Source organism: Thunnus thynnus, chromosome 4, assembly GCF_963924715.1.
Source record: "Thunnus thynnus chromosome 4, fThuThy2.1, whole genome shotgun sequence".
Classification (NCBI taxonomy): domain Eukaryota; kingdom Metazoa; phylum Chordata; class Actinopteri; order Scombriformes; family Scombridae; genus Thunnus; species Thunnus thynnus.
This window is the reverse complement of record NC_089520.1, coordinates 26,605,587-26,631,378: the sequence shown is the minus strand read 5'-3', so window position 1 is coordinate 26,631,378 and position 25,792 is coordinate 26,605,587. Positions and strand designations below refer to the sequence as shown.

General features: G+C 38.7%; 2 protein-coding genes across 29 annotated transcripts in view; one reads left to right on the top strand and one right to left on the bottom strand.

Annotated features, from left to right (window-relative positions):
• Positions 1-2,648, top strand: cd8a (CD8a molecule). The gene is made up of 6 exons (XM_067588001.1): positions 1-337; positions 471-785; positions 861-953; positions 1,065-1,175; positions 1,384-1,423; positions 1,921-2,648. Exons 1-6 carry the CDS (start codon positions 214-216, stop codon positions 1,970-1,972), a joined length of 735 nt encoding a protein of 244 aa, XP_067444102.1. The 5' UTR covers positions 1-213; the 3' UTR covers positions 1,973-2,648.
• A 424-nt stretch (positions 2,649-3,072) lies between these two features.
• Positions 3,073-25,792, bottom strand: part of cast (calpastatin) — a 42,201-nt gene continuing 19,481 nt past the window's right edge. For 7 of the 28 annotated variants that reach the window (XM_067587975.1, XM_067587977.1, XM_067587972.1 and 4 more), the window contains 34 exons: positions 21,970-22,038; positions 18,033-18,155; positions 17,572-17,682; positions 16,631-16,777; positions 15,827-15,973; positions 15,257-15,301; positions 15,071-15,172; positions 14,853-14,933; positions 14,155-14,193; positions 13,237-13,323; positions 13,005-13,070; positions 12,787-12,918; positions 12,583-12,666; positions 12,346-12,450; positions 12,082-12,198; positions 11,853-11,966; positions 10,471-10,548; positions 10,164-10,268; positions 9,920-10,036; positions 9,691-9,804; positions 8,673-8,786; positions 8,421-8,498; positions 8,136-8,240; positions 7,682-7,798; positions 7,214-7,327; positions 6,953-7,060; positions 6,750-6,857; positions 6,563-6,655; positions 5,903-5,947; positions 5,673-5,807; positions 5,000-5,086; positions 4,688-4,717; positions 4,300-4,406; positions 3,073-4,200 (listed from right to left, as the gene is read on the bottom strand). In XM_067587975.1, coding sequence (XP_067444076.1) covers positions 4,308-4,406; positions 4,688-4,717; positions 5,000-5,086; positions 5,673-5,807; positions 5,903-5,947; positions 6,563-6,655; positions 6,750-6,857; positions 6,953-7,060; positions 7,214-7,327; positions 7,682-7,798; positions 8,136-8,240; positions 8,421-8,498; positions 8,673-8,786; positions 9,691-9,804; positions 9,920-10,036; positions 10,164-10,268; positions 10,471-10,548; positions 11,853-11,966; positions 12,082-12,198; positions 12,346-12,450; positions 12,583-12,666; positions 12,787-12,918; positions 13,005-13,070; positions 13,237-13,323; positions 14,155-14,193; positions 14,853-14,933; positions 15,071-15,172; positions 15,257-15,301; positions 15,827-15,973; positions 16,631-16,777; positions 17,572-17,682; positions 18,033-18,155; positions 21,970-22,038 — 3,216 coding nt within the window. In that variant the 3' untranslated portion in view covers positions 3,073-4,200; positions 4,300-4,307. The remainder of the gene's footprint in view (positions 4,201-4,299; positions 4,407-4,687; positions 4,718-4,999; positions 5,087-5,672; positions 5,808-5,902; positions 5,948-6,562; positions 6,656-6,749; positions 6,858-6,952; positions 7,061-7,213; positions 7,328-7,681; positions 7,799-8,135; positions 8,241-8,420; positions 8,499-8,672; positions 8,787-9,690; positions 9,805-9,919; positions 10,037-10,163; positions 10,269-10,470; positions 10,549-11,852; positions 11,967-12,081; positions 12,199-12,345; positions 12,451-12,582; positions 12,667-12,786; positions 12,919-13,004; positions 13,071-13,236; positions 13,324-14,154; positions 14,194-14,852; positions 14,934-15,070; positions 15,173-15,256; positions 15,302-15,826; positions 15,974-16,630; positions 16,778-17,571; positions 17,683-18,032; positions 18,156-21,969; positions 22,039-25,792) is intronic. The other 21 variants (XM_067587992.1, XM_067587994.1, XM_067587989.1 and 18 more) reach the window with 9 other exon arrangements.

Here is a 25,792-nt window from a genome sequence, read left to right as displayed (position 1 = left end):
CCTCGGCATTTGTTGTGTGTTTTGTTACAGGTCGCGCTGTTCGATGCTTCAAACCAGAGGCAAAGTGATGTGCAGATCGGTGGGCTCCACTTCAAAAAAGTTGCAGATCACGACCGTGCTGCAGTAGGTCTCTGCAACACTCCGCTGCATGGATCCCATTTGATACAGCCGAGAAGAAGGTTACAGCTGGGGCGTGGTTTGATATCTCTTTGAATGATCTCCTATAGCAGGCTCCGACAAACAGCACGAAGACGTGTTCAGCAGCTTATTGTCGTGTGCAAGATTAAAATGGACCAAAAGTGGATTCGTGTTCTGGTGGTTCTGGTGTTTTATCAAAGTAAGTTCATTGTAAATTTGATTTTTTTTTTTTTTTTTAAAAAAGTCTTTTAAGTGTTGTGTGGCAGTTTTTAAGTGTTCCATGGTCTGTTTCCAGGTGAATGATACTTTTCCCATTTTATCACAACTTTCAGAAATGAGCTCAACAGCTGATGATGTCAGAACAATACAAGAAAGGGAACCGGCTGACATTAAGTGTAATCCTAACGCGGGACAGAGCATCGTCATCTGGTATCGGATGCTGGACACATCTGGCATGGAATTCATTGGATCTTTCACCAATGGCATAAAGAAGACAGAGCCCTCTTCCAGCTTCACTTACTCAAAGATTGGCTCGAATATCATAACGCTGAAGTCATTCAACAAAATTAAAGACAGCGGCACTTACACCTGTGCGGCCTTTAAAAATAACAAATTGATATTTGGCCAAGTAACCCGACTGCAGGGAGGTGAGTTTTGTCCTATAAATGTGTACTAATCGTCAGTTGATTAACGCTTTTCAGTAACACTTCACACTTCTTTAGAAAAAACAGAAGTCGCGACCAAAGCACCGCCGACCACCACCAAACAACTCACGACCACCACACCGTGTGCTTGTAACGGTAAAAATGAGAAAGGTAAATGTTAAAAACATGAACATTTCTGACTGTGTAATCCTAGATTACAATCATGTGTAGTATTATCAGTTGATAGATGCTGTGGGTGGTAATTTGTCTTTGCATGTTTAGTAGTGGAAACCAGTCTTTCCGAGATATGTACTCCAATCATATTGGGCCCACTAGCTGGCAGCTGTGGCCTTCTTCTTCTGCTCCTCATCATCATCAGCGTGTACTGCAATCGTAAGTTCACATCTGATATCTTAAACCTAGAAGAACAGCCTTACATTTAATATGCAGCCAATAAATCTCTGTTATTTTGTTATTTTAAATTCTACAAAATTTCCTCAGAAATTTTCAGTCCATTTTTCTGCTTTTCTTGATTTTACTTGGATGACTTTGCTTTCATATCTAATGGTTTGCAATGTGTTTAACTTTTGATTTGCTGTAGGAATAAGGACACGGAGATGCCCACACCATTACAAAAGAAAGTAAGTTTTTTTTTTCTTATTGTCTTTTTTATCTAATATTGTCTTTCCATTTAGGGTCGTAGCCAAAATTTTAAATACTGAGGTCCTTATTCCCCCCATCAAGCCCCCACCCCACCTCAGACATCTAACAAAAGTAAATCTGAATTTTTGTAATTATTCAGTTTTTTTCATATTTATGAATTGAGTTGGATAAGTTTTAAGTTTTAATTAAATAAAGCTTCATTAAAGTAAATTGCTCTGAAAATCAACAACTGCTCATAAACCGGCTAACTAACTAAACTCATTATTATTAACTCATTATCACTTATTGCCATATTAAGAGGTTCCTTCCAGTACTCCTTCTAGAAAATTATAAGGGAATTACAGGCTGATAAAATAAATTTTACATGGTGGCTACATGCTGTGTTTCCTTTTCTGATTCCACTGAATTGAGTCACTCAAATAAGCTGTTTATTATTATTATTTTTAAAATACTTTTACTTGTTTATCTCATATAGGCCTCGGACGGTGGCTCCTGAAAAACAAATGATGACCAACAGACATGTTTAATATACATGGTGCAATTTCACGGACCATGCTATTTTACAGCGTTGTTTTCTTGCTGTAGAAATAATTTTTCATCTTATGTTGAGTTTAATGACAAATTCTTGGTAAATAATTTCTTTGCATCTTGTTTTAACTGCATTGTGGTTTGACGGCTGACAGCAATGCACTATTTGTGCTGTTTATATACATTCAGATTAACTTTTTACTAAACTTTAATGAAATTGTATGATATAAAATGTTGAGTGATCCAATCACCCTGAATGTGGATAATAGAAACCACTTAAGTCCTGAGAATATTTGAATTTAGAACCCTAATTTATGTGAATTTAATGAAGCAAAAATTGCACATAAATCATTTTATTTTTGTATAGATTTTATTTTCATTTATTCTTATTCTTTTAGTGTATTCTTTTAAGAGCTGATTTTTTGCTGGGTTTTTTTTTTTCCAGCATTGCCTATTCTGTGAAGACTTTTTTAGCCAAGCTTTTGTTTAGTTTTTGTTCTGAAAAATAAGATTTCTGATGATTCAAATTCTGTGGTCTCAAAGTACCAAAAAAACAACAACAAAACCCCCAATATCAACAAGTATTTTTATTGTTTGCATTTGTTGTATCTCATCCAATGTCTGATTTTTTTGATCGAGATATTGTATAAAATAAAATATCACTCAGACAATCACTTTTTCTTGGCGGCAGTGAATTGTATTTGTCTTTATTTATGTTCCTTATTTTATTTTATTAATAGAATGTATAAAACTCAATCATTTGCAACCCCATCAGTCATTCAGGGTGTTGGCACAATTTTTACATTACGTCTGAGCACATTTGTTTTGTTGTAAGCCCTGCGAGTAAAAGGGAAGTGGGCTGTTGAGTGAAATACCACTTAAGTCAGGAGAAACAACAAGATCTTAAAATACAGTTTCTGTTCTTATAAATTCCCCCTTCAGCTTTCAGGAAACACTGTTTAATGATTTTTTCCTGCAGTACTTCACATTTGTCTGCATATAAAGGTTGTTTTTGTTCCTTATTTTAGACACTAATCGTACAGAGAGAAAGTCATGTAAAAAACCAGACTCTACATACGATACAGCAGCTACAACAATCCAATTTTTAAAATTTTTTTATTTAATTAGTTTTCCCACATGTAAAATATCTCTCATATCTTTTGACTCACACCCACAAAAAACTTTTGTCATGAAAAAAAAAAAACTTGGGGAAAGTTTTGATTTTTGACTTTACAGTTAAAAGCAAAAGCCCTTTGTAAATTATACAGTGTTGTCTTATATAGAGCAAAAATCTTTTTTTACAGTATACAAACAAAGGTAATAACCACCTTTGCTCACTAAGTGCACTTCTAGACACCAGTATTTTTTTTTCTTACAAGGCCAAATACATAAAAAAGACCCTCCTCTTGACGGATATCTCTCTACACAAAGTAAAATGGCATTTGCAAGAAGCTCTTGGATACAGAATTAAGCAGAACACCTCCTGAAAATCCTCCACATATTTTAAAATGTAAACTATGAGTTCTCCAAAATATAAGCAAACTAAGCTGTACACTAGTGTCTTAATGGCATGTGACCACATCATGATAGAAAACTTGGCTTCTCTGTGTACATCAAGATTGCACAAACATCCCGATACTATATACCCACTCTGTACAGCTCCCACACCAGCTGACAGTCACCACTTCTACAACCATATTATGGCAACATCACAACTCCACCAGGCTGAGACGACGGGTGCGTTGTGACATTAGTGTATCGTTGGAAAAATAGAAACTGTCAGCTGAGATGCACATGCAGGACTCTGACGGGCAACGCCTTCCTTCCCTCAACTTGCTCAACACACCAACCAGCAAAACAAAAATGATTATCACTTGTCTTAAACTCTTCTCTCTTCACACATTTTCCCTCTTTTTTTGTCTGTTCATCACTCGTTCTTTATCTCCATCTTTGTCTCTCTTTTTATTCTCTCTAAAGACAGAAACCAAAAGCTTCTCGTCTTTGACTACATGTGAAACCGAGCAAGTAAGGCGCTGCACGCAGAGCTGTTGTGTGTGTGTGTGTGTGTGTGTGCATGATGAGCAAGTGTTATGGGTACGTCTAGGTTTGTCTTTCATCCAGTCAGTATACATTCTTGATGATTTAGAAAAATAGAATCATTATCCAGAGACCAGCTCCCTCACTGAAGCATTCCTCTGGCCTCCGGAGGACAAACTGCATTGACAACCTGCAACATGAGACACATTCAGCGGTCAGTGGGAAGGTGACAACGTTTGCTGCATTTTTTATCAGGTCAAATTGTGTAAAAGATGATAGCAAACTTTACCAAGTGGTCTAGCTCTTGCCTCCCCGCTTTGTGGATGTTGGCACCACGTCTGAGCTTAGCTGAGCAGACAGCTCATCAGTGGCAGACGGTTCATCTGAATGATGTTTCTGTAACACAAGGTTAATGTTAAAATATATATATATATATATATAGATATATAAAAGGAAGAAAAAGCAGGACTTCTGCATGCAATAATTATACAGATGTCATCTAATTATTTGGGGAAATGAACATGCATCACATGCAGCTGTGTGCTGACACCAGGAGCAGACAAGCTCCACTGATAGAGATTGTTTTGGTTTCAATTATAAGCACACAGATTAATTTTGTCCATTATAGTTCACGTCCAACATAATTACAGTCTTCATGCAGCAGGCAGTTTGCTTACTTTAGACTTTGACTTTGACTTGCTCTTGCCCTGTAACAAAGGTGACACCTAGGTTAGGCTGAACAACTCACTGAGTGAGGGGGTAACCTCTGATACAGTGAATCCTAGTAAACAACCTACAGAGGGCGCCATGTAACAGTCAAAACAAACTGTATGTAACATCAGTAACCTTACTCGTCATTAATCAGTAGAAGGTTTTTACCATTAGATGCCAGGCTCTACAAAGATTTAGATTCAGATCATTCTTCAGTTACTCTTTCACTTTTATTTGATCAATGATACATCTTCATCTTACAGAGATCTTCTTTTTACCTTTGGTTTGTCAGCCTTAGACTTGAATTCTGGGGCATCTGGGAGCAGGGTGCCAGCCAGGGAGTCCAAGACAGGACCAGCCATTGGCTGATAAAGAAAATAATGGTTTTATTTAATTAATAAATGATAAACAAACTTATCAGACATTATCAGCTCATTTCTAAATACTGTAAATGAATGTTTAACTCGCAGTTGTCAAACACTGATATCACAGAGGAACGATAATCATTAGACATACTGTTCCAGTGTTGGTAAAGGTGGCATGTTTGAAGTGATCTCTGGGAAATGAAGTGTAAAACCACCATAACAGACCTTTTACTACTGGACTTGCAGTGGATAACCTATCAAGTCATTTTTGAAGTTTGTGAAATTTGGTTTTCATCTATAAGAAAGATTGTCATATCTTCTGCTAGTTGTGAAATTTTAATTTCTCTATTGAACACTTTAATACCATTTACTTCTGGGTCAATTTTAATTTTTAACTATAAAAATTCAGCTAACATCCAAAACAAAAATGCTGAAGTTGAATGCAGCCTTGTCACACACTTCTAATGATTGAACATCTGTTAGAAGTGTTTTTTGGTGGTAATGTAATATAGAACTGTTAATATCATTATTAGTTACACCTGTGCTTTTGCTGTTATGACATTAAGTTAACATGTTTTTCTGCTACCTTCAGGGGTTCAGAGTCCAGCACAGGAGGTTCCAGCTTTGTTGAGGCTGCAGATGATGCGGCCGGTGCAACAGGCTTTGGATCAGTAGAGAAATCACTGGACAGCAGGTCCAAAGCAGTATTATCATCCATAGTCTTGTACAGGGCAGAAGAAGGCAGGAAACCAAACTCAGTCTGCATGTTGTGTCTATGTGTCAATTCATCATCATTGTATTGTGTGAGGGACTCACCTCCTTGGGTGCTGTGGCGGCTTTGGCCTTTGCTTCTGCCATTTTCTTGAAAATGAAATTGACGTACATTAGACACCCAGTAAGGTAACATTGTACTACTACATTGTACTGCAAATACTGTAAATACTGTAAGTATGTCCTAGTTCACATTAAAATCAACACCCTCACATAGTATTTTAGCCCAGGACTGGAAGATTAACACCCTGCATATCCTTATTCACATGTAGAATAATTTCCTCTTTCTTTATTACATTTTGCATTTGACAAGTTGAAAATGTTTTACTGTTGTATCAGCATTAAAAAAAACACTCAAAACTGGATTTACCATTATATTCTTGTTTCCCACAAAATATTCACCTGCACTGTGACTCAAGCTCACAGCAGCTGCTTCCCAAAACTCAAATTCTCCATTAAAACAGATTTTACTACTTGTAGCACAAACTTGCAACAAATAACACTACAGCAGGACTGACAACAGGTACAAAGAGTAATGTCTTTTTTTAGCAAGGTCATATGAATGGAAATTAACTAATCAAAGTAATTTGGTCTGTTATCCTCAAACAAAAGTCATACAGGGCCTGTAAGCATCTCTGTCTATCACATGTTGCAATAATTAAGCTCAAATGTTATTCAAATTGTAAAAATGTAGACATCTGTTACCTTGCGATCTTCCTCAGTGGGTCTGTACTCTGGAGGCAGTGAGTCGTCTCTGTCTCCCATCTTAATCAGCCTCTCTTCAACTGCCTTCTTCTCCTGCAGCAAACACACAAAGGTTTTTTTTTAATGATCACTCTGAAAGTGAAAATATTCTCTGCTTTCTTTCTTTTTTTCATGACATGCTGGCTACCTTGACAATGTCTTTGGCAGGAACAGGGGTGATGGGCTTAGGGGTGGGATTGATATCCTTCAGAGTGTCTGAAAGAGCATCCAGGGCATTGTCTGCGTCTGCTGCCAGCTGAGCACAAACACACACACACAGACAAAATGTTCAGCAGGATTGTAGATAGTTTAAGTACTTAAAAAAGGCTTCAGTTATAATTGTGTCTTTACATGTGGGGCGGTTTCTGTGGGAACAAAAGCAGCAGACTTCACTGCCGGGGCAGCAGTTGAGGAGACAAAATCTTCTGCCAAGGCATCCAGAGCAAAGTCTGCAGAGAGCTGAGGGAGAGACACAATGAAACGTATCAAATCTGTGCACACCATGAATTACATTATTACTGCTTCTATTGGACTTTTCTATTGCAAAGAGACATCTGTGCATCACATTGTGTTATTTCAGCTGCAGTAACCATGAACAGTTTCATAGTGTACCTGTGCAGGAGGAGCTGAGGGCTTGACGGCAGGAGCCTGTACAGCAGGAGCAGATGAGGAGGTCATGAAGTCTACAGACAAAATATCCAGAGCCTCACCAGTATCCATGGAGGGCTGCAGGCGGAGGGGAGGAGAGAAAATTATGTGGTGCTCTGATTATGATAAATTTATCGGACAGTGTTTTAAGGTGAAATATGTGTGAGCTCTTTGTCTCCTCAATGCAAATAATGTTTTTCAAAATTGCGAAAGTGCCTCAGAAAGGTATCAGTTGAGCCCCTTCTGCACTGGATAATTACCTATTTTGTTGTCTTTTTATGTAAAAAATCCTTTTCTAAGGAGGGACTTTATAGTGTTTTGATCTCTGTCAGAACAATCACACTCTGATAGTAAAAAGCAGCTTATATCAATTTTAAAAAAGAGTCTACTCTGTGGACTCAGTATTTTACATCCCTCTAAATGGGACCTCACCTCAGGTTTAGGAGCAGGCAGTTTTTTGAGTTCGTCCTCTTTAAACCTGTATTCTGGAGGAAGTGAGTCCTCCCTCTCTCCTACACGCACACCCTTCTCCTTCTTGAGTTTGTCATGCTATGAAAAGGAAAGTAAAAAAAGACATTACCTTGTGGGAACATTAGTTACTACAAGTGCATACAAACTTTTCTAAACATGGACCACACCAAAACCACAAACACATGGAAACTGTCCAGTTCTCTGGCTCTCTCAGATAATTTGATAAGGCATTTTAATATTTTTTTTCTTTATTACAATTTTTTTTATATGAAATCAATGAATTTTATATATATGGAATGTTGATTTTTTTTGCCACATGATAAAATGTTGCAGATGCAGCAAAACAATAATGTGGTTTCTGATGAGTGGGCGCTGAATGTGTGAGTGTGTGTGTTAGTGTATGAGTGACCCATACCGAGACCATGTCCTCAGGTCTGAGTTTGGGGGGTTCAGGTTTTGGTTCTGGTGCTGCCAATGTGTCGCCTAGAGCACTGAGAGCATCCAGAGACATAGGGTCACCCTGAAAAGAGAACATTTGGCTGCTTAGGCTAGTCTCGAAAACAGGTGAAAGAAGATATAAGTAGGAAAGGGTAAGTGGCCTATATTTAAAAAAACACGTTATACAGTTATAGGCAAACATTAATATTTACAGTAAAAATAAAACATTTAAGATAAAGATAAAGTCATTTTGTATCCTCACAGTCTTGGGTTTTGCTTGCTGTGGTGGTGCAGAGAAGACGTCAATGGTATTAGGTCTCTCCAGAGGACAAACCATTTTCTGCAGAAACACAGGTTCATACTGTGAGACATGTAGATTGAAAAAAGACATGATGATAGAGGATGCAAGGACAGTTGAGAATACAAACAAAAAAATATTTCCATTTATTCTATAAACTCAGTAAGCAGACACACGCGATGGACAAAACGGTTCACAGACATGCAAACGCTTTACCTGTGGTGTCTTCTTGGTAGACGGAGGGGCAGCTGCGTGAACTCCAGAAGCTTTAGTTGGAGCCATAAAATCTCCAGAAAGAAAATCCAGAGCTGACAAATCCTCTACTTTAGTCTGAAAAACACAGACAACAGCTTTCAGGGAGAACACGGTGTTGTAATGGCATTAAAACGATAAATTAGGACATCTTGATTCAACATGTAGTTTTCACTTGCTATTAAAATACACGTAGTCGCCTTCTTGCCCAGAATTCGATGAGAAGATTGATACTACTTGAATATTTGTAGACTGAATATTAAGCTAGAGTCAACAGCTGGTTTGGTTAGCTTAGCTTAGCACAAAGTTTGGAATCAAGGTTCAAACAACGAGTCCGTCTCTGTAAAAATCCACCTATGAGCACCTATAATGCTCACTAATTAACATGTGAAGCACTAGCTAGCTGTTTCCATCTGCTTCTAGTCTTTATGCTAAGCTAAGCTAATCAGCTCCTGGCTCTAGCTTCAAAATTAACACACAGACATGAGAAAGATATGAGTCCTCTCTAACTCTCAGCAAGAAGGTGAATGAGTGTATTTCCCAAAATGTCAAATTATTCCTTAAATAATTACTCAATGACATAGGCCCACTCTATTTCTCTACATCGCTACCACAAAATCTGATGGATAGAAAGGATATTCAATGAGAGGAGAGCAAATAAGATGTGATGTAAACTTGCTGTTGTTGAGGCAAATAGTTAAAAGATACAGAAGAGAAAAAAAGAAGGTAAAGAAGAAAAATACAACAAAACAAACAAGAAAGTGAAACTTGTACTAAATATAACATTGAGAAAGAAAGAAATGACAAACATTACACTTAGACCATGTAAGCTCTCTTCTACAAAATGTGCATGTTACACAAGTAGCAGGCAAAACTACCAAATGCTTCCATCACTGTTTTATCATGTTCTGATAGGATGATTTATGTGTACATTACACTGTAGATTGTGTCTGCTGTTACCAGTAACAGATCACCAGTGTACCTGTGCAGGAGGAGCTGAGGGCTTGACAACAGGAGCCTGGACAGCAGGGGCTGCTGAGGAGGTCATGAAGTCTCCGGACAAAATATCCAGAGCCTCACCAGTATCCATGGAGGGCTGCAGGAGAAGGGGAAGAGGGAAATATATGATATATCTACATCCTTCAGTTATTATTGTGTTTCTATCACAGTCATTCTTTAAGACCCTTACAGTGACTTTGTCCCAGTCTCACCTCAGGTTTAGGAGCAGGCAGTTTTTTGAGTTCGTCCTCTTTAAACCTGTACTCTGGAGGAAGTGAGTCCTCCCTCTCTCCTACACGCACACCCTTCTCCTTCTTGAGTTTGTCATGCTATGAAAAGGAAAAGAAGAGGAAATAAGGAACTGTTTGGTGGGGAAGTTTTTAATACTCCAAGGGTGAAGACATCAAAGGCTGTGAGAAAGCGTGAGGACAACAGTGTGACTGTTTGTGCTCTTACCGAGACCATGTCCTCAGGTCTGAGTTTGGGGGGTTCAGGTTTTGGTTCTGGTGCTGCCAATGTGTCGCCAAGAGCACTGAGAGCGTCCAGAGACATAAAGTCATCCTGATGAGAGAATAAGAGATTGAGTTTCTGCTCTACTGGTCTGTCATTCATGTATATTGTTTAATTACTGGAATAAAATGTTTATCCCACATGGAAGGATGACAAGACAACCTATCGAAAGACGACAGACAAGAAACAAGAGAGGGGAAAAAGGGCAGACAAAAAATGAAAACAAAAAATTTGTACATCTCCTGTATCCCACCTGATCAGTCTTGGGTTTCTTGTCAGTAAGAGGAGCATGACTCACAGCCACAGGAGGAACTGCAGAGGATTCAACTTTCTACATCAAACAACAGAGATGACATTAAGGGTTGCAGTCTGTAAAGTTATCCCATAACTTGTTCAATATATACATAAAGTTATGCTTAAATCTCTTTCAAATACCTTACAGTAGTATTTGCCATGATTGCTTTTATATTAGTAATTATTTGGTGTAGGTACTGTCATATCTTGCAAACAATCAATAGTTCATATTGGAATGAATACTGTAGGTGTGTAACACAAAGCTGCGGTTTTTATCTGCATCACAAAAAAGTCAGTATTCAGATTTAAACTGGTGGGTGGATCCTACAACTGGAAATTGTTAGAAATTGTCTAGACAGCTTTACTTTCGGTGTTAAATTGTTTTATACTGCCATTTGTGTATGTTAAATCATGTACGTGAATTAATCAAATAAAACATGATTTGTATTTGAACCCCACCTTCAAAAAAAAGAAAGAAGTTAGTTTAAACTGAAGTAAAAGCTCTTTAAGTTGATGAATGGGGTTTCAGTTTTAACAGTGTGAAATTTCAAGTCAGAATTGCTTTGGGCCAAGATGATTCATGATTTTTCTTTAAAACTAGCACTTGTGTATATACTGGGAGGTGGTCCATTTGGAAATTACATTGATCTGAAGTTTTTGTGAATGGTGTCTGGTCATTTTGCATGAACCTTTGAGTCAGTCCCTTACTTCAGCTCTTCAGTCCAATCTACTGTCAAGTTACTCAAAGTGCCAGGCTTCAATATGAATCATGAGTTAAAAATAATATCAGTTAAGCTTTATCCTGTACTGCACAACAAATCTGATGAAGACTTGTGAAGTTATTGAGGTTTTAACATGCTGAATGTCTAAATATTGAACTTAAAACTATGCACATGGTCATAGAAAATTACGCCTCGTACAAACAACAACTGTCTGGATTACTTTGATACTAAAGAAACGCCTGAATGTGATGAATATGAGCCAAGATCTGAAATTTTTATGATTTCCTAAAAGATTTATGGACGTTTATCCTTGATGAACATCAGAGATCTTGCCACCACTGTAAAGACTGCGTGTGTTATGATTTAACCGAGTAATGATTGAGAAGAAGTGGTGTGATGTTTGTGGTAAAACTGAGTCAATGGGGTGACAGGTCAGCGGGAAAAAAAACTATCATATCATACAACAATATTCCAGCCCAATTTGGTGGTCATATCTGTTTCCAGTAAATTATCTGTTCTATGATGAATATATGAATGTATTCATATTCGTTTAAGCTTTACAACATCAGTGGAGATTTGCCCAGTGTCTGCTGTTACCAGTAACAGATCACCAGTGTACCTGTGCAGCAGCAGCTGAGGACTTGATAACAGGAGCCTGGACGGCAGGAGCTGCTGAGGAGGTCATGAAGTCTCCAGACAAAATATCCAGAGCCTCACCAGTATCCATGGAGGGCTGCAGGAGAAGGGGAGGAAGGAAACATATTGTATATCAACATCCGGCAATTATTATTCTGTTCATATCACAGTAACTCTTTAAGACCCTTACAATGACTTTGTCACAGTCTCACCTCAGGTTTAGGAGCAGGCAGTTTTTTGAGTTCATCCTCTTTAAACCTGTACTCTGGAGGAAGTGCGTCCTCCCTCTCTCCTACACGCACACCCTTCTCCTTCTTGAGTTTGTCATGCTATGAAAAGGAAATAAAGAATTGTCTGGCAGGATATATTTCAATAAATGTTTCTGAGAGGAAATGAGGGGACATCTACTGAATTGTCTACTAGAGAAGCCATCAACGGCTGTGACGACAAGCCAGTCTGACTGTTTGTGCTCTTACCGAGACAATGTCTTCAGGTCTGAGTTTGGGGGGTTCAGGTTTTGGTTCTGGTGCTGCCAGCGTGTCGCCAAGAGCACTGAGAGCATCCAGAGACATAAAGTCACCCTGAGGAGAGAACAGGAGAGGAAGTATATAATCTACTATCTGTCAACAGTCTCCCTCCCATGTGCAACAAAAGCATGAAAGCAGGAAGAAATGCATCGGATTACTGTGTGCACTCCATCTCCTGTTTCTCACCTCATTATTCTTGGGCTTGGTGTCCATCTTTGCTTTTTTATCAGCAGGAGGAGCAGGACACACAGCCACAGGGGGGACTACTTTCTGCAACAGCCAACAGAGATGATGTTTAAGTTTTTTCACATCATAGACGCATGCATAACAAAGGCGTAATTAAATGACGAGTATAATTGATGTATGATTTAGGAAAGGAGATTACTATACCTTGGGAGGAGCAGAGGGAAGCCCAGCCTCCAGAGAGAAATCATCTGAGACTTTCTCCATCTTTGCTTTTTTATCAGCAGGAGGAACAGGACACACGGTTTTGTGGGGAACTCCAGCAGGGACGTCAGCTTTCTGCAACAGAGATGAGATTAGACTATAAAAATCTATAACTTAAAATAAGTATAATGATATCTCAGAGATGTGAACGCCTACTGTACCTTTACAGGAGGTGGTGCAAAGTTAGTGGGACCAGCAGATGAGGCAGTGACGCTATCAGCATGTTTCTATGTATGACATGTTAGAAAAAAGATGGAACTTTGTGAAAAGCACTTACAATTTATACAAGAAACAGTATACATATACTGTCAAGAAGGTACAAGGGATGAAAAGGTGGAGGATGAATTAGCAGCTAAGTGTAACATGCACAGTTTTGAGTGCCAAGTGTCTGACCTCTTGTTTCTTGGGGGCAGCTAGAGCTGTTGAAGTCATGAAACCAGCTGAAAGGGAATCCAGGGCCTCGTCCGTGCTCAGTGGTTTCTGAGATGAAAAACAAAGCACGCATCATCACCACATGATCAGAGGTAAAAACGCAACACTGAGACATGATCAGATTTTCAACAAAAACCCAGAATAATCTTAGCTGACTGATTAAAGAAGAATTATTCCATGCTATGCTCCGCCACGTGATCCTCCACTAGAGGGCATGTATGACCAAGTCAAAAAGCGAACAAAAGGGCAAAATAATGCAAACCAGACTATGTAGCAACAGTGGAGGAAAAGAATAGACACACCCTTCACATTCCATGGCGACAGAAAAATCTTCAATAAACTTCTCAAAAAGACGCATTTGACACATAGAACTTATTTGATTTAGCAAAAACATTACAAAAATCAAAAGTAAAAAGCACAAAACTCACACTGGAGGTAAATATCTGGGTGGAAACAGGTAGTGAGACACAGAACCAAAGAAGCCTCTTGCAAGACGACGTGATAAAGAGGGAGTAGGCTATGATGCAAATGTGGGTGTGTTGAGGGTGAGTAAATAGTTACCTACATATTGATATCAAAGTATATAACAGACGTATCAGTGTGTGCGTTTGTCTATCTGGTTTGCAAACGTGTGTTTGGGTTTGGTCAGACAAGAGTCAACGAGTTCCAGCAGGGAAGGTGGGTCCTGTGCTGTTGGTGGAGACAACACCCACCAGTGCAATGCAACATTCCCCACTCTAGAGGAACCAGCAGATCATACTGTGTGTGTCTGTGTGTAATGTAAGGGTGTGCTCATTTGCTTACACATCATAGAAAAAGATTACAAAGAGTGAGTATAATTCTCTGTCTGAATTGTGTCTGTGGCAAAGTTTCACTTACAGGAACGTCCTTGGGTTTAACATCTGCAGGAACTGGAGGCTGGAAAATACAAATTCATTTTAGTTCATTTAATTCAGTTTTGTAAGAAAAGAAAATGAAATCCTGAAATAATTCTGGGGGTAAAAATGACTGCCTTAAAGACTCAATTCACCCCAATTGGAAAATAAACCCCATATTTTCATATTTTCTGCTAATGTGTCCAGATTTTGAGATATCTGTCTGACTTTGAGAGATAACACATTTTTCTGCAAGAAGCCAAACTTCACAAATGCTAAATCTAAACAGAACTTTGCCTGAATAAAATAGTCTGAATTTGGCAAAAAAGAAAGATGAATCTGACTCAATATTCAATGCCAGCTTTCAGGTATGCTACAGACGCATTTCAGTTGGTGTAAGAGAAGTCAGGTTCAACACTCATCCCTGTTTATCTCCACCCCAAAATAATGACGGTGAATGGACTCTTGCTCATGGTACTCACAGCATTGAGAAATTATATTTTAAAACTACCCCTACTCTGGATAATCCACAGAGAGAACAGTTTTCATAGGAACTACATCCTAGTGAAGAAATAGGAATATATTAAACCTACTGACAGTGAGATTGTCAGATGAGACAAATAATACTCTGCTGGCACTGTGACAAAGCTAAGGAGTGAATCCAAAGAAGTGATAAAGTGAAGGAGCCTGGAGAGAACTAACCATATCTTCAAATCTGTAGCCAGGAGGCAGCGTGCTGTCTCTTTCTCCACACTTTTGACCCTTCTTGGAAGTGATGTCATGCTGTGACACATGCAAAACACGCGGTTACTCACAGCAGAGCCATGCTGCAACTCAGCGCATTCTCACACCTGCTCAGTTTTAAGTGTAAAGACTTTGTACACAGACACACAAATGCACACACTGTGGTTATAATGTACCTCTTTGACCTCTGGCCCAGTGTATACGGGCTGTGGTGGTGCGACAGCATCATTTGATGGTAAGCTGCTGGCGAGGGCGTCAAATGGATCCAACTCAGCTGCCTGCACATGCAACATAACTCAGCACACTGGAGCAAGCAACACACTGACATGCTTTTCAAACCCATGGGCACAGTGAGTCTTTACCTGTTTGGCTCCTTTAGATTCTATGGGAGGAACCTCCACCTGCACCTGCAAACCAGACCCAGAATCAGGACACAGGCCTCCACGACATGAAACGTGCAACACAACAAGCTTTTTTATATGATATGATTTCCATGTAATTGTGCTTTTAATCAAGGAAATGACTAAAAAGAGGCATTATGAAAAGTGTTACTGGGTATTTTCCACACTAATTGATTGCAAATTGATCAAATTGTAAATTATGTGCCAGGCCAAACCACACTTTTCCTCATTATAGAAAGATAGGAACAAGAACAGAAAACAAAATGTGAAGTTTCATATCATTTTAAACCCCATGACATTTCACTAAAGTTTTACACAAATGAAAAATCTTTGCAGGACCTGAAGGCATCTCATGAGCACAGTAGTGCTCTATTCAGTTCACAGAGAAGGGACAGAGAACACCACAGAAATATTCAGTGTAGCACATGGTATCCATTCATCTGCTAGAGAGGCCATATTGTACAGACAGGAAGTACAGAGGACAAAAAGTGTCAGACAGCCTCCACCGTTGTTGGTTTCAGGATCATCTACCTTCGTTTGTGTCGGTTTAGCTTCTTCTTTCTTCCCCTGTACAGACACCTTTCCAGCTGCAGCCGTGGCTGCTGCAGCTGGCTTTGATGTTTTGGCCGGATCAACTTTAGGTGCATCAGCTTTGACTGTTGTAGTGGCAGTGGCACTCTAAAATACAATGAATTTGAATGTATTATAGACTGAGTACATGTCAGAAATGGTGGATATTTTTTGAAGAATTTAAGTGGAGTATAATCACAGTTCCACTGTACACAAGTCAACAAAAGAAATAAATGAAAGATAGACAGGAACTGAGTTCAGCAGAAGAAAGCCTCCACCAACGTGATGACAGTGATTAGTCTTTCACTAGGTACTGAGTAATAAAACAAGCACAAAAAGAAAAGCCCACAAAGTGTGTCTCTTTGCATTTGATCTCTGTGGCTGACTCATATTTCTGACGTGTGTGTGGTGTGGACAGGTGTGCACCATTCGCAAATACAACAACAAGCGTAGGCATGCTGAGTTAAGAACAAAAAGTCCTTGATACTTCTGGTTATTACATCTGGTCACCTCCAAAGTAGAAAAGGCAAGGCCAAAGCAGTGACTTGTTTTAAAAGAAACTCCCAAAGCAAACCATTTCCAAAGCAAGAATCTGAGTGCTCTCAGGTAAAGACAAAATATAAGACTGTGATAGGACTCTGCGACTCAAAGGTGTTGCAGAAAGAAAGAAAGAAAGCAACTGCTGAAGCAAGGCTTGAAAAGTAAACCTTGAGAGAGTCGTGGAGACACTGAAGGGTGTGAGAAGCCTCTAGACGTTGAGTCTACCTTGGCTGTGTCTTTGGGTGACTCTTTAGGTTTGGTCACAGCAGCAGTGCCTGCTGCTGCAGACGCTGTCGCACCAGCAGCTGCAGCTGCTCCAGCAGCAGGAGAAGGAGCTGTAGCTGAGGCTTTGACTTGGGAGACAGGTGTCGTCTACAAACATGTAGCCAAATGATTACTCCAAAACACAAGGATGAAAGATTTATAGCATGTCTGAAGCCAGTAGACATATTGACAAGAGACGTGGAAAACATTTTCAGTGTTAGTGAAAAAAAAAGTAGGAAAAAATGTACAATGATCTCTGGTCAGATCTGTCACTGTAGTCTGACTAAAGCAAAAATACATGTTTCCAATGTGCTGAGTTCAGGCTCTCTGAGATTCAGGACTGAGACTAATCTGACCCTTGATCAGTGTAAATGCTGGTGCTTTTTCTTGCTTTTGCCCATTTATAAATGTATATACTTGACACAAGTGTATACGCATTTGAAACAGTCTGACCTTTTTCCAAACATTTCAGATTGATTTTCTGGCTTCAGGCATCTAATAGAAACTTGTGGGAGATATGTGATGGAAATTCAGCGAGCACATATTTAGGAAGCCTTCATATCTAAAATTTGAGACTCAGCTGCCAAAAGACTATGAGCAATAAACAATAGGAGCATCATGGATGTTGTGGGAAGGATCACGTGAATTTTCTGGTTTCATTTAAAGGGCTGTTGATGAACAGCTGATACACAAATCATGTATGTTGGAGTTTCCCACCAGCACACGCTGTAGAAAGCCTTTTAGCAGTACCTGAAAGCTGCCTTGTTGGTAGAAAATCAATCTAAAATTTCAGGTAAAGGCTCAGAGGTAATGTAAAAACACAGAATTCATAGTTAATATGATAATCGGGTTAAAGCAAGAAAAAGCACTGACCAGCGCTTTGGTCATGATGACACCATTACCTTGGACATCTCTTTAGTACCGCCTCTCGCCCCAGCTGATGTCATGTCGACATGAGTAGTCCCAGCGGAGGACATGTCAATAACAGTAGCACCTGCCGGCGTAGTGTTAGTCTACAAACCAAGGAGCATGTGTTTAAAGAAAGTTATTCATGAAGTCAGCCCAAAAAACAGTTTGTGAAGAACATTCATCCCAAGCGTGATGATAAGAGAGTTCATTAATGTGACGCAGGAAATGCTCAGCTTCTGATGCAAGTGAAAGGTCAACATGTGTGTGGATGGCTGAGTCAGAGAGAGAACACACACAGAGAGAGGTAAAAATGTTTTGCAAGATGAAGCCAGTGAAGAAGAGATGAGGGCTGCTTCGTGTTGAGACCAGAAGAAGGAAGCAGTGATTCATGTTACGTCACATCAGACATCCAACAGACCCTCCAATTGTACTTAGGAATCCAGAGTTCATCTACCTCTGGTTTGGCTTTAGGTGCCTGTTTTCCAGCTGTCCCAACTGAAGCACTTCCTCTGGCCCCGCCTGTTGCTGTGGCAACCCCCCCAGGCTTTGTAGCCATGGTGGATCCTGATGGTGCTGTCTGAAATGCACCAGGTGTGGAGAAGTCCATCATCTAACTTTATTACCAGGTCATTAGATGCTTACATTCCTTATGTGTGCTCATGGCAACTGCTGATGTATTTTTATAAATTGGCCAGTTTACTGTATATATACAGAGTATAATGTCTTGTGTAATGGGGGAGAAAATTACTGATGATGTCATCTAGGGATGCAACTAACGATTATTTTTATTATTGATTAATCGATTTCTTGTTTGGTCTATAAAATGTTAGAAAATGGTCAATCACTGTTTCCCAAATCCTAAGATACAACCTCAAATGTCTTGTTCTGTCCCAACCAACACAAAGATATTGTTTACTATCACAAAGGACTAAAGAAACCAGAAAATATCCACATTTAAGAAGCTGGAACCATAGAATTTGGCATTTTTTCTTAAAAAATTACTCAAAGCGATGAATCAAGCATCAAAATAGAGCAATTAAGGCGATAAATGTTTTGTCAATTGACTAATCGATTAAAGTTTGAAAGACTTGGGGCAGTTACCAGGCAGGGTTTAATTAAATTATTCTATTGGCTGCATTATAGGAAATGTTGGATCCAGTGGTTTTTGGAGCTTGCTTCATACTAGGGACTGAAAGTCGAGGTATCTCAGCCCTTGCTGCTTCAATTTTGATATTTGAAAATTTTTACATCTTTTTTAATCTGTGTCCTGTGAGTCTCTCAACTTTATGGAAGTGCAATACTTCGCTGAAGTATCGCTTTAAGTTTAAGAATAAAAGGAAGGGAGCATAGCTAGGCTGAGGTTTTGAATATGCAAACATTATGTCATGCAATCTGGAAAAAGATTGCCTGTATTATGTTCCATACATAGTCATGGGTTTCTGTGGTTCGATATCATATACTGAACCACAGAAACACTGTGCTACACTGCACTGCTCATACACACTGCTACTGAAACACAGGCAGCTGTGCCCCACTATAGCAAAACCGAGCAACAGGTATGGGGCACCAAGATCAGCTGCTAACAAGCGTCACTTATGATATATGATAATAATAATAATAATAATAATAATAATAATAATAATAATAATAATAATAATAAACTTAATTTATATAGCAATTTTTAAAAACAAGTTTACAAAAGTGCTTCACAGACATAAAAACACAAAATACACAGAGCAATAACAAATAGAATAAGTTCAATGCAATCAAGAAACAAAGATAAAAGTCAACAAATAAAAATCTTAAGAATAAATAAATTAATAAAAGCATAAAACAAAAAGGAAAACTACGAGAGTGAGAAGGTCGATAATGTAAGACAGGGCAAGGCCACTCAGTGATTTAAAAACAAGCAACAAAATTTTAAAGTCAATTTTGAACACCACAGGTAACCAGTGCAGTGAGCCGAGAACAGGGAAAATGTGCTCATATTTTCGAGTTCTTGTAAGAACCCTAGCTATGGTATTTTGTACAAGTTAGAGGCAGTTGATGGATTTCTGGGGCAGTCCGCAAATAATGAGTTACAGTAATCCAGATGGCTGGAGACAAGAGCATGAATGAGAGTTTGTGCATCACTGAATGAAAGAAATGATCTAATCTTGGCAATACTCCTGATTTGACCAATAGCTGATTTGGTGATATTGCTAAAATGCTCAGAATTGTTCAGGTCCAAATCGAAGATTACTCTCAGATTTCTGGCCTCTTGAGGTCTGATGAATTTATGGACAAATAGATTTGTGTATCGTCCACATAAAAATGGAAAGAAATATTGCAGTTATGGATAACTTGACCCAGTGGTAACAGCAAAGGGCCAAGAATAGACCCTTGAGGAACGCCGCATGTGATATTTGCATAGCTAGAGGAGACATTCCAACTGATACAGAGAAGGTTCTGTCACTCAAGTTAAGACTTAAACCAGTCTAGAGCAGTCCCACTCACACCTACCCAGTTTTCTAGTTAATCAATTGATATTCCATGATCAGCTGTTTCAAATGCAGCAGAGAGGTCTAACAACACCAAAACAGTACAACAGCCAGCATCTGAATTCATAATGTCATTTAAAACTTTTAGAGGTGCAGTTTCTGTATTATGATGAATTCCAAACAGAACTGACACTTCATTCAAAGAGTGAGTGGTCATTCATATAAGATCTGAGCTGAGAATAAGCCACTTTCTCCAGTACTTTAGCAAGAAAGGGTAATTTAGATATGGGTCTAAAATGATTGAGATTGTTGGTGTCAAGGTTTGATTTTCTCAGTAGGTGTTGAACAACAGTTGATTTAAAAATAACCCCTGAAGATAAAGACTTGTTAAAAATTGTTAAAATATCTGAAGATAAAAAGGCAGAAACCTCTCTTAAAATCTTGTGGGTAAAACATCTAAAGGAGAGGAGGAAGATTTCATGCCCTTAATCATCCTCAGTAAATCTGACTTGGATACTACATTAAATGAATTAAAAATCTGATATACCTCACTGTGTTGTAGAATTAACAGAGATGCCATGATTTGGGCTCTAATGCTGGAAACCTCATCGACAAAAAAAGGACCAAAATGTCTCACATCTCTCAGCAGAGACTTCACTGGATGTGGGAGGGTGGTAGATAAGGGAGTTAATGGTCTTATATAGCAACTTGGGGTTGTGAGAAGTTGCAGCAGTAAGATGTGAGAAGTACTTTGATCTTTCTTCCTTTACAGTGTTGTTAAACTTTTTTAAAAGCTCTTTCATGGCATTTAAATTGCACCTTAATTTGGAAGCTTTCCACTAGTATAACAGTGTAAACTAGTGTAATTAATGACTGTGTAATATGAGCTTAGTACATGTAAAACATGCCATTCTCTCACTCTATGATTCATTACTATTTCAACTATTGTTGCCCCTATTTTCTGCACACAACTAGTTTGAAGGTAAGTTCAAATATCCCACCAAAGCCTTTCTCTACAAGCCAGACACCAAAATAGGCGGCATATAAGCCCTGTTGATGAAGGCCAAGAAAAAACACATTTGTCCTGTTCAAACACTGACTGGCCCGATGACAGCGTGCCCTTAAGAGGATATTCCTGAAAGACAATCAGGCAATGGACTCCCTGTGTCATGGAGCCAAAAGGAGGTTGAACACAAATCCAAAAATTAGTCATTAAGAGACTTTCATACTTTCACTAACAGAGCTGTAGAGAAATAAACTTTAATTTTTTTTGACCTGTCATTGTCTCAAATAAATGTTAAACAGAATACAGATTATACCAAATACCTATAAAGTCTTTGTTGAAGTCAGATCCTAAAAATAAACATCCATAATAGTCACAATTACCAGTTAACATACTGGTCAATTACTTTAGCATGTTCCCTTCCTGAAGTTCTGCAAAACAAACATTTTTGAACTATCTTGACATCTGGAAATTACCTAAACAGATCCTACCTAGCAACAGATCAGACTGAACACGAGAGGACAATCAGTTTGATCTGAGACCATTGTTTGAAACCACCATTAAGGGGTTAAACTGTTTCCAACTGACTGAGAAACTGGGTGTAACATCTCTTGTTCATGAATGGAAGGAAAAGGAAAGTTTTCTTTTCTGTGTGCTACTGTTCGGATGGCAACAGTTAAACCTATTCCCTGACTCGACTTAAAAATGGTGCAACTATTAAAAACATTGAGAGCTGGAGTAGGAAAGGAAGTGACAATGCAACAGAGAATCCAGATAACAGGAGGGTCAGGAACAACAGCCAGACAACAATTCACTGACTGAACAGAGGAAGTTCACAAACAGAGTGTGTGACATGAGAGAGAAGAGGTTAAAGGGTATGAAGGTGGAACGTTTGATAGATACAGTACCTCAAACTGTGCAGGCTTCGCAGTGGAGACCTGAGCCGCCGGTTTGGGTGTGGCCTGGCTAGGCTGCGACTAGAGACAGAAAGAGACACAGAGAGAGAGAGAGAGAGAGAGAGAGAAAGAGAGAGAGAGAGAGAGAGAAGTTACGCATGTGTAGTGAAAAATCCAACAAAAATCATAATCACTTCAACTTTCACACAGAGCAACATCTCACTTAACAACATTTGTGGAAAACACAACATTCCATGCAACTTATTTCTGGATCGAGAGGAAAATATGCTGTTAATGTCTGTTACCACAAAGAGAAACTTCATTTTTTGAGACAGTGACAAAGACAAAGACGGAGAAAAAGACAGTAATGTAAAGGAGTGGCGCAAAATGCGAATATATGCTCAAATATATTCATCATACAGCAGTCTGAGGTGGTTGATTTAAGCACTACATGCCAGACTGAAGGGTGTGACTGTTTGACAGCAGACAACAAGAAGACGGAGTGTTATTGTTGTCTGTGGTCGCCTTAGCAACTGACGACAGTGAGAACGAATGGCAGATACACAAGTTACTCTTCAGCTGATGTCACAGGGTTTAAAATTAAAGCAGAGATAATTCACATTCGTCTTCAAAGAGACCCAACGAGGTCTGACTTTGACCTCCATGGTTGTGGACTTGAACACATAACAGTGATGACCTCATATCCTCACACACCAACTATCAGTCAGACGGTGTCAGCGGTGCTATGATCTTTTGCATTAGATTTCCTCTTGATAACATTTCAGTTCCTGTAGCTACTTTATGTGCATACAGGATTTTACTCAGGAAAGACCTCACCAGCTCTGGATGTTCAGGGCAGCAAGTTCAAGAGTTTTCCTGAGTTGAACTATATGCTGTGTTACATCAGTCAGTGGCAAATTTATTGAGTATGACAAATTATTACTTTTATATAGTAATATTAAACATTTTACTGTAGTTTACTTTAGTGAGAAGAGGCATACTGACAGAATACTTTTACTAAGTGACCTATTTAGTCTATTACTTTTTAGTTTCAAAAGCTATACCACAGCTAATGTTTAACTGTATGATACTACTTCATCATTTAAAGCGGTATGTGTATTATTGGTCAGTTATTATATATTTCATATTTCCATCTGTAAGGTATACTCTGCTAGAATTGAGAAACGTTAATGAATTTGACAATTCTGGTTGTCAAAACAGCATCAGTGTACTAGAAATAATGACTTTCACATAGTCATTCAGATACACAGATGATCACATCCTGCTAAAAAGGTCAATTTGCAAATGAAATATATATATATATATAGTCATGTGTGATGAATCACTGCCCTAAGTGTCTGAGTTCACGCATGGAGACGTCTCAGCTGTTCGACAGACAATGGTTACTTCCCTTAACATGTGCAACCTTTGTTGGGTCAAATATTTGTTTCTAGCCAAAGTGCATTTGCATTTTTAAATGGTATTTTCTCTTTACCTCAACCAGAAGAACCGACAGATGATTTCAGCACCTCCTAAATTTGACACATATGTGAACCACTGTATTCATTCAGGCAGGCAATTAAACCCAAAGCCCTACTGTGAGGTGACAGTGTTAACCCCTCAGCCACTGACAACATGTTCCATGTATATGTATGTGTATTTTTTGCAGCTTGAAAGCCAACCTTCAAAAAATATAAATATCCAGTAGATCCCTTCATAGAGGGATTAAAACGAACAGCACAAGCCCAACAATACTATTTACTCGCTCTCTGCTCGAGTCCACTTGTATGGAAGGATGACTGAAAAGAGTGTGTTTTTACTTTAAAATACACTAACAATGTACTAAATAAACTCCTTTTTCGAGGGCAGTCGTACCTGCACCTCAGGGTTTTTGAGGTATGCAGCGGTCTCCAGGTGGAGCCCAGTACACTGCAGAGCCCAGCCCAGTTCTTTCAGGTAGTGTAAATAAAGAGCAGAGAGCCTCCACCCGGCTGACACCAGGTCAGGAAAACCGCAGTTAGTTTCACATCCAACCCAATGTATTGTGTGATGTTGTTTCATTGTGAAGTCAGACCTGACCCAGCCAGTTAGTGAACATTACTACTCAACTGCCTGTTTCTCCAACTTGTTGCAGAATGCCATGGGGTTTTCTGGAAATAAACACACAAGCTGTCAATCACTGCACTGTAAAACATGCTAACGTTTAATCACAGATTACAGTTTTTACGCTGTGTTGTGTGTTTATTATGAATTTCAAAGTATTCTTGACAAATGCTGCAGAGTCCAGTGTCAAAAAAAAATATGCTCACAAATTATCATTATCCCATTTCTGTGTACCTGTAAGCCTCTGAGTGAGTTAACCTGTCAAGCCAGCTTTGCATGTATGTTAAACTGAGCCGGCAGGATGGATGTGTGTGAGTGAAAGGTAACAGAGAAATGAACAATAGGAGAGTCACACAGAGTACATAGTGAATTACATCACTCTGAATCTCTGCAATCTGGGACCTGTGATTATGAAATGATTGCAGCTTCACACTGTCAGTGTTTGCCTCACACACTGGTGCTAATAAGGTCACAACCCACCTCGAGTTAGAGCATCTAAATCATATACAGTGTTTATTCTTGCTTTGCGTCAACTGTAGGGAAGCTGTGAGGCTGAAAGTATTCCTCAAAGTTTCCACAACTGATCAGCTTAGAGGGGAATGAGTGTGAAGACTGTTGAAATCAAACAAAATCAATAAAGTACCTAAGAGACATCTCATATATTACTTCCCGTTTTTCTCCTTTGACGTATTTTTCTGTTTAGAAATAATGTTAATAGTAACTGACTGAGTATAAGAGTGTTGTAATGCTGTTCTGAGGATATGGCACAGAGGAGGAAATGAGGTCACAAACAGTCAGGGCATCCCCCAGCTACAGCAGAAGTCATGTTGCTCCTGTGGTTACAGTAAATATGAATTGTTGCTAAGTTACCAAAAAAAAAATCAATAACTGAAAAAAGGAAGTAGAGTGATACTGCATGCTGGGTGGTATGCATGATAAGTCAGATGTGTTGTACAGATTGACTTTGCACATGAAACAAATATCTGTCAGCCAAGATTTCAAAATGATGAAGCTAATGTTGGAAATTTTCATGTTCTGAATTGTGCTAAGGTTTAAAAGTCCCACATTGGGACACTAAATGATCGAACTAGGCCTGGGTGGTTTTTTTATAACTTTATTTTTCAAAATGTGAGGCACCATAGTAAAAACAAAGTAAAAACAGCAACAAAAAATAAAAAACTGCCCACATTTTTATACTGGTGCTAATATAGAGTACCTGAATTTCACCATCCATACCAAAACAGCACTTTTGACAATAGCTTACGTACACATTTTTAAGATGCTTTTGTTTTCATTTGAAGGAATAATTTGATATTTGGGGAATATTTATTCGCTTTCTTGCAGAGAGTTAGAAGATTGATACCACTCTGACATCTGGTACCGATATTCTCATCTAAGAAAACAAATAAGCGTATTTTTCAAAATGTCTGTGTTGTTGTCTTAATACAAACAGTTGTAGAGGAAATTTGCTTCCTAAATAAAATACAGGATAATACATAATATCGCTCACTTCTGATTTAGGTCATTAGTTAGCAATATCTGATCAAAGAATAAATAAACCCAACAAAGAATCTGACCATGGTTTCCATTCTAGTTTATGGTACTGTAGACAATTTCTACTAAAGTAGTTCAGAGGTTTGGTAAAACCACTTAAAGAAATTTAAAGAAACAACAGTAACATGCTGCTTACACACTGATGCTTCACTATTAAAAATCCAATGAATCGTATATA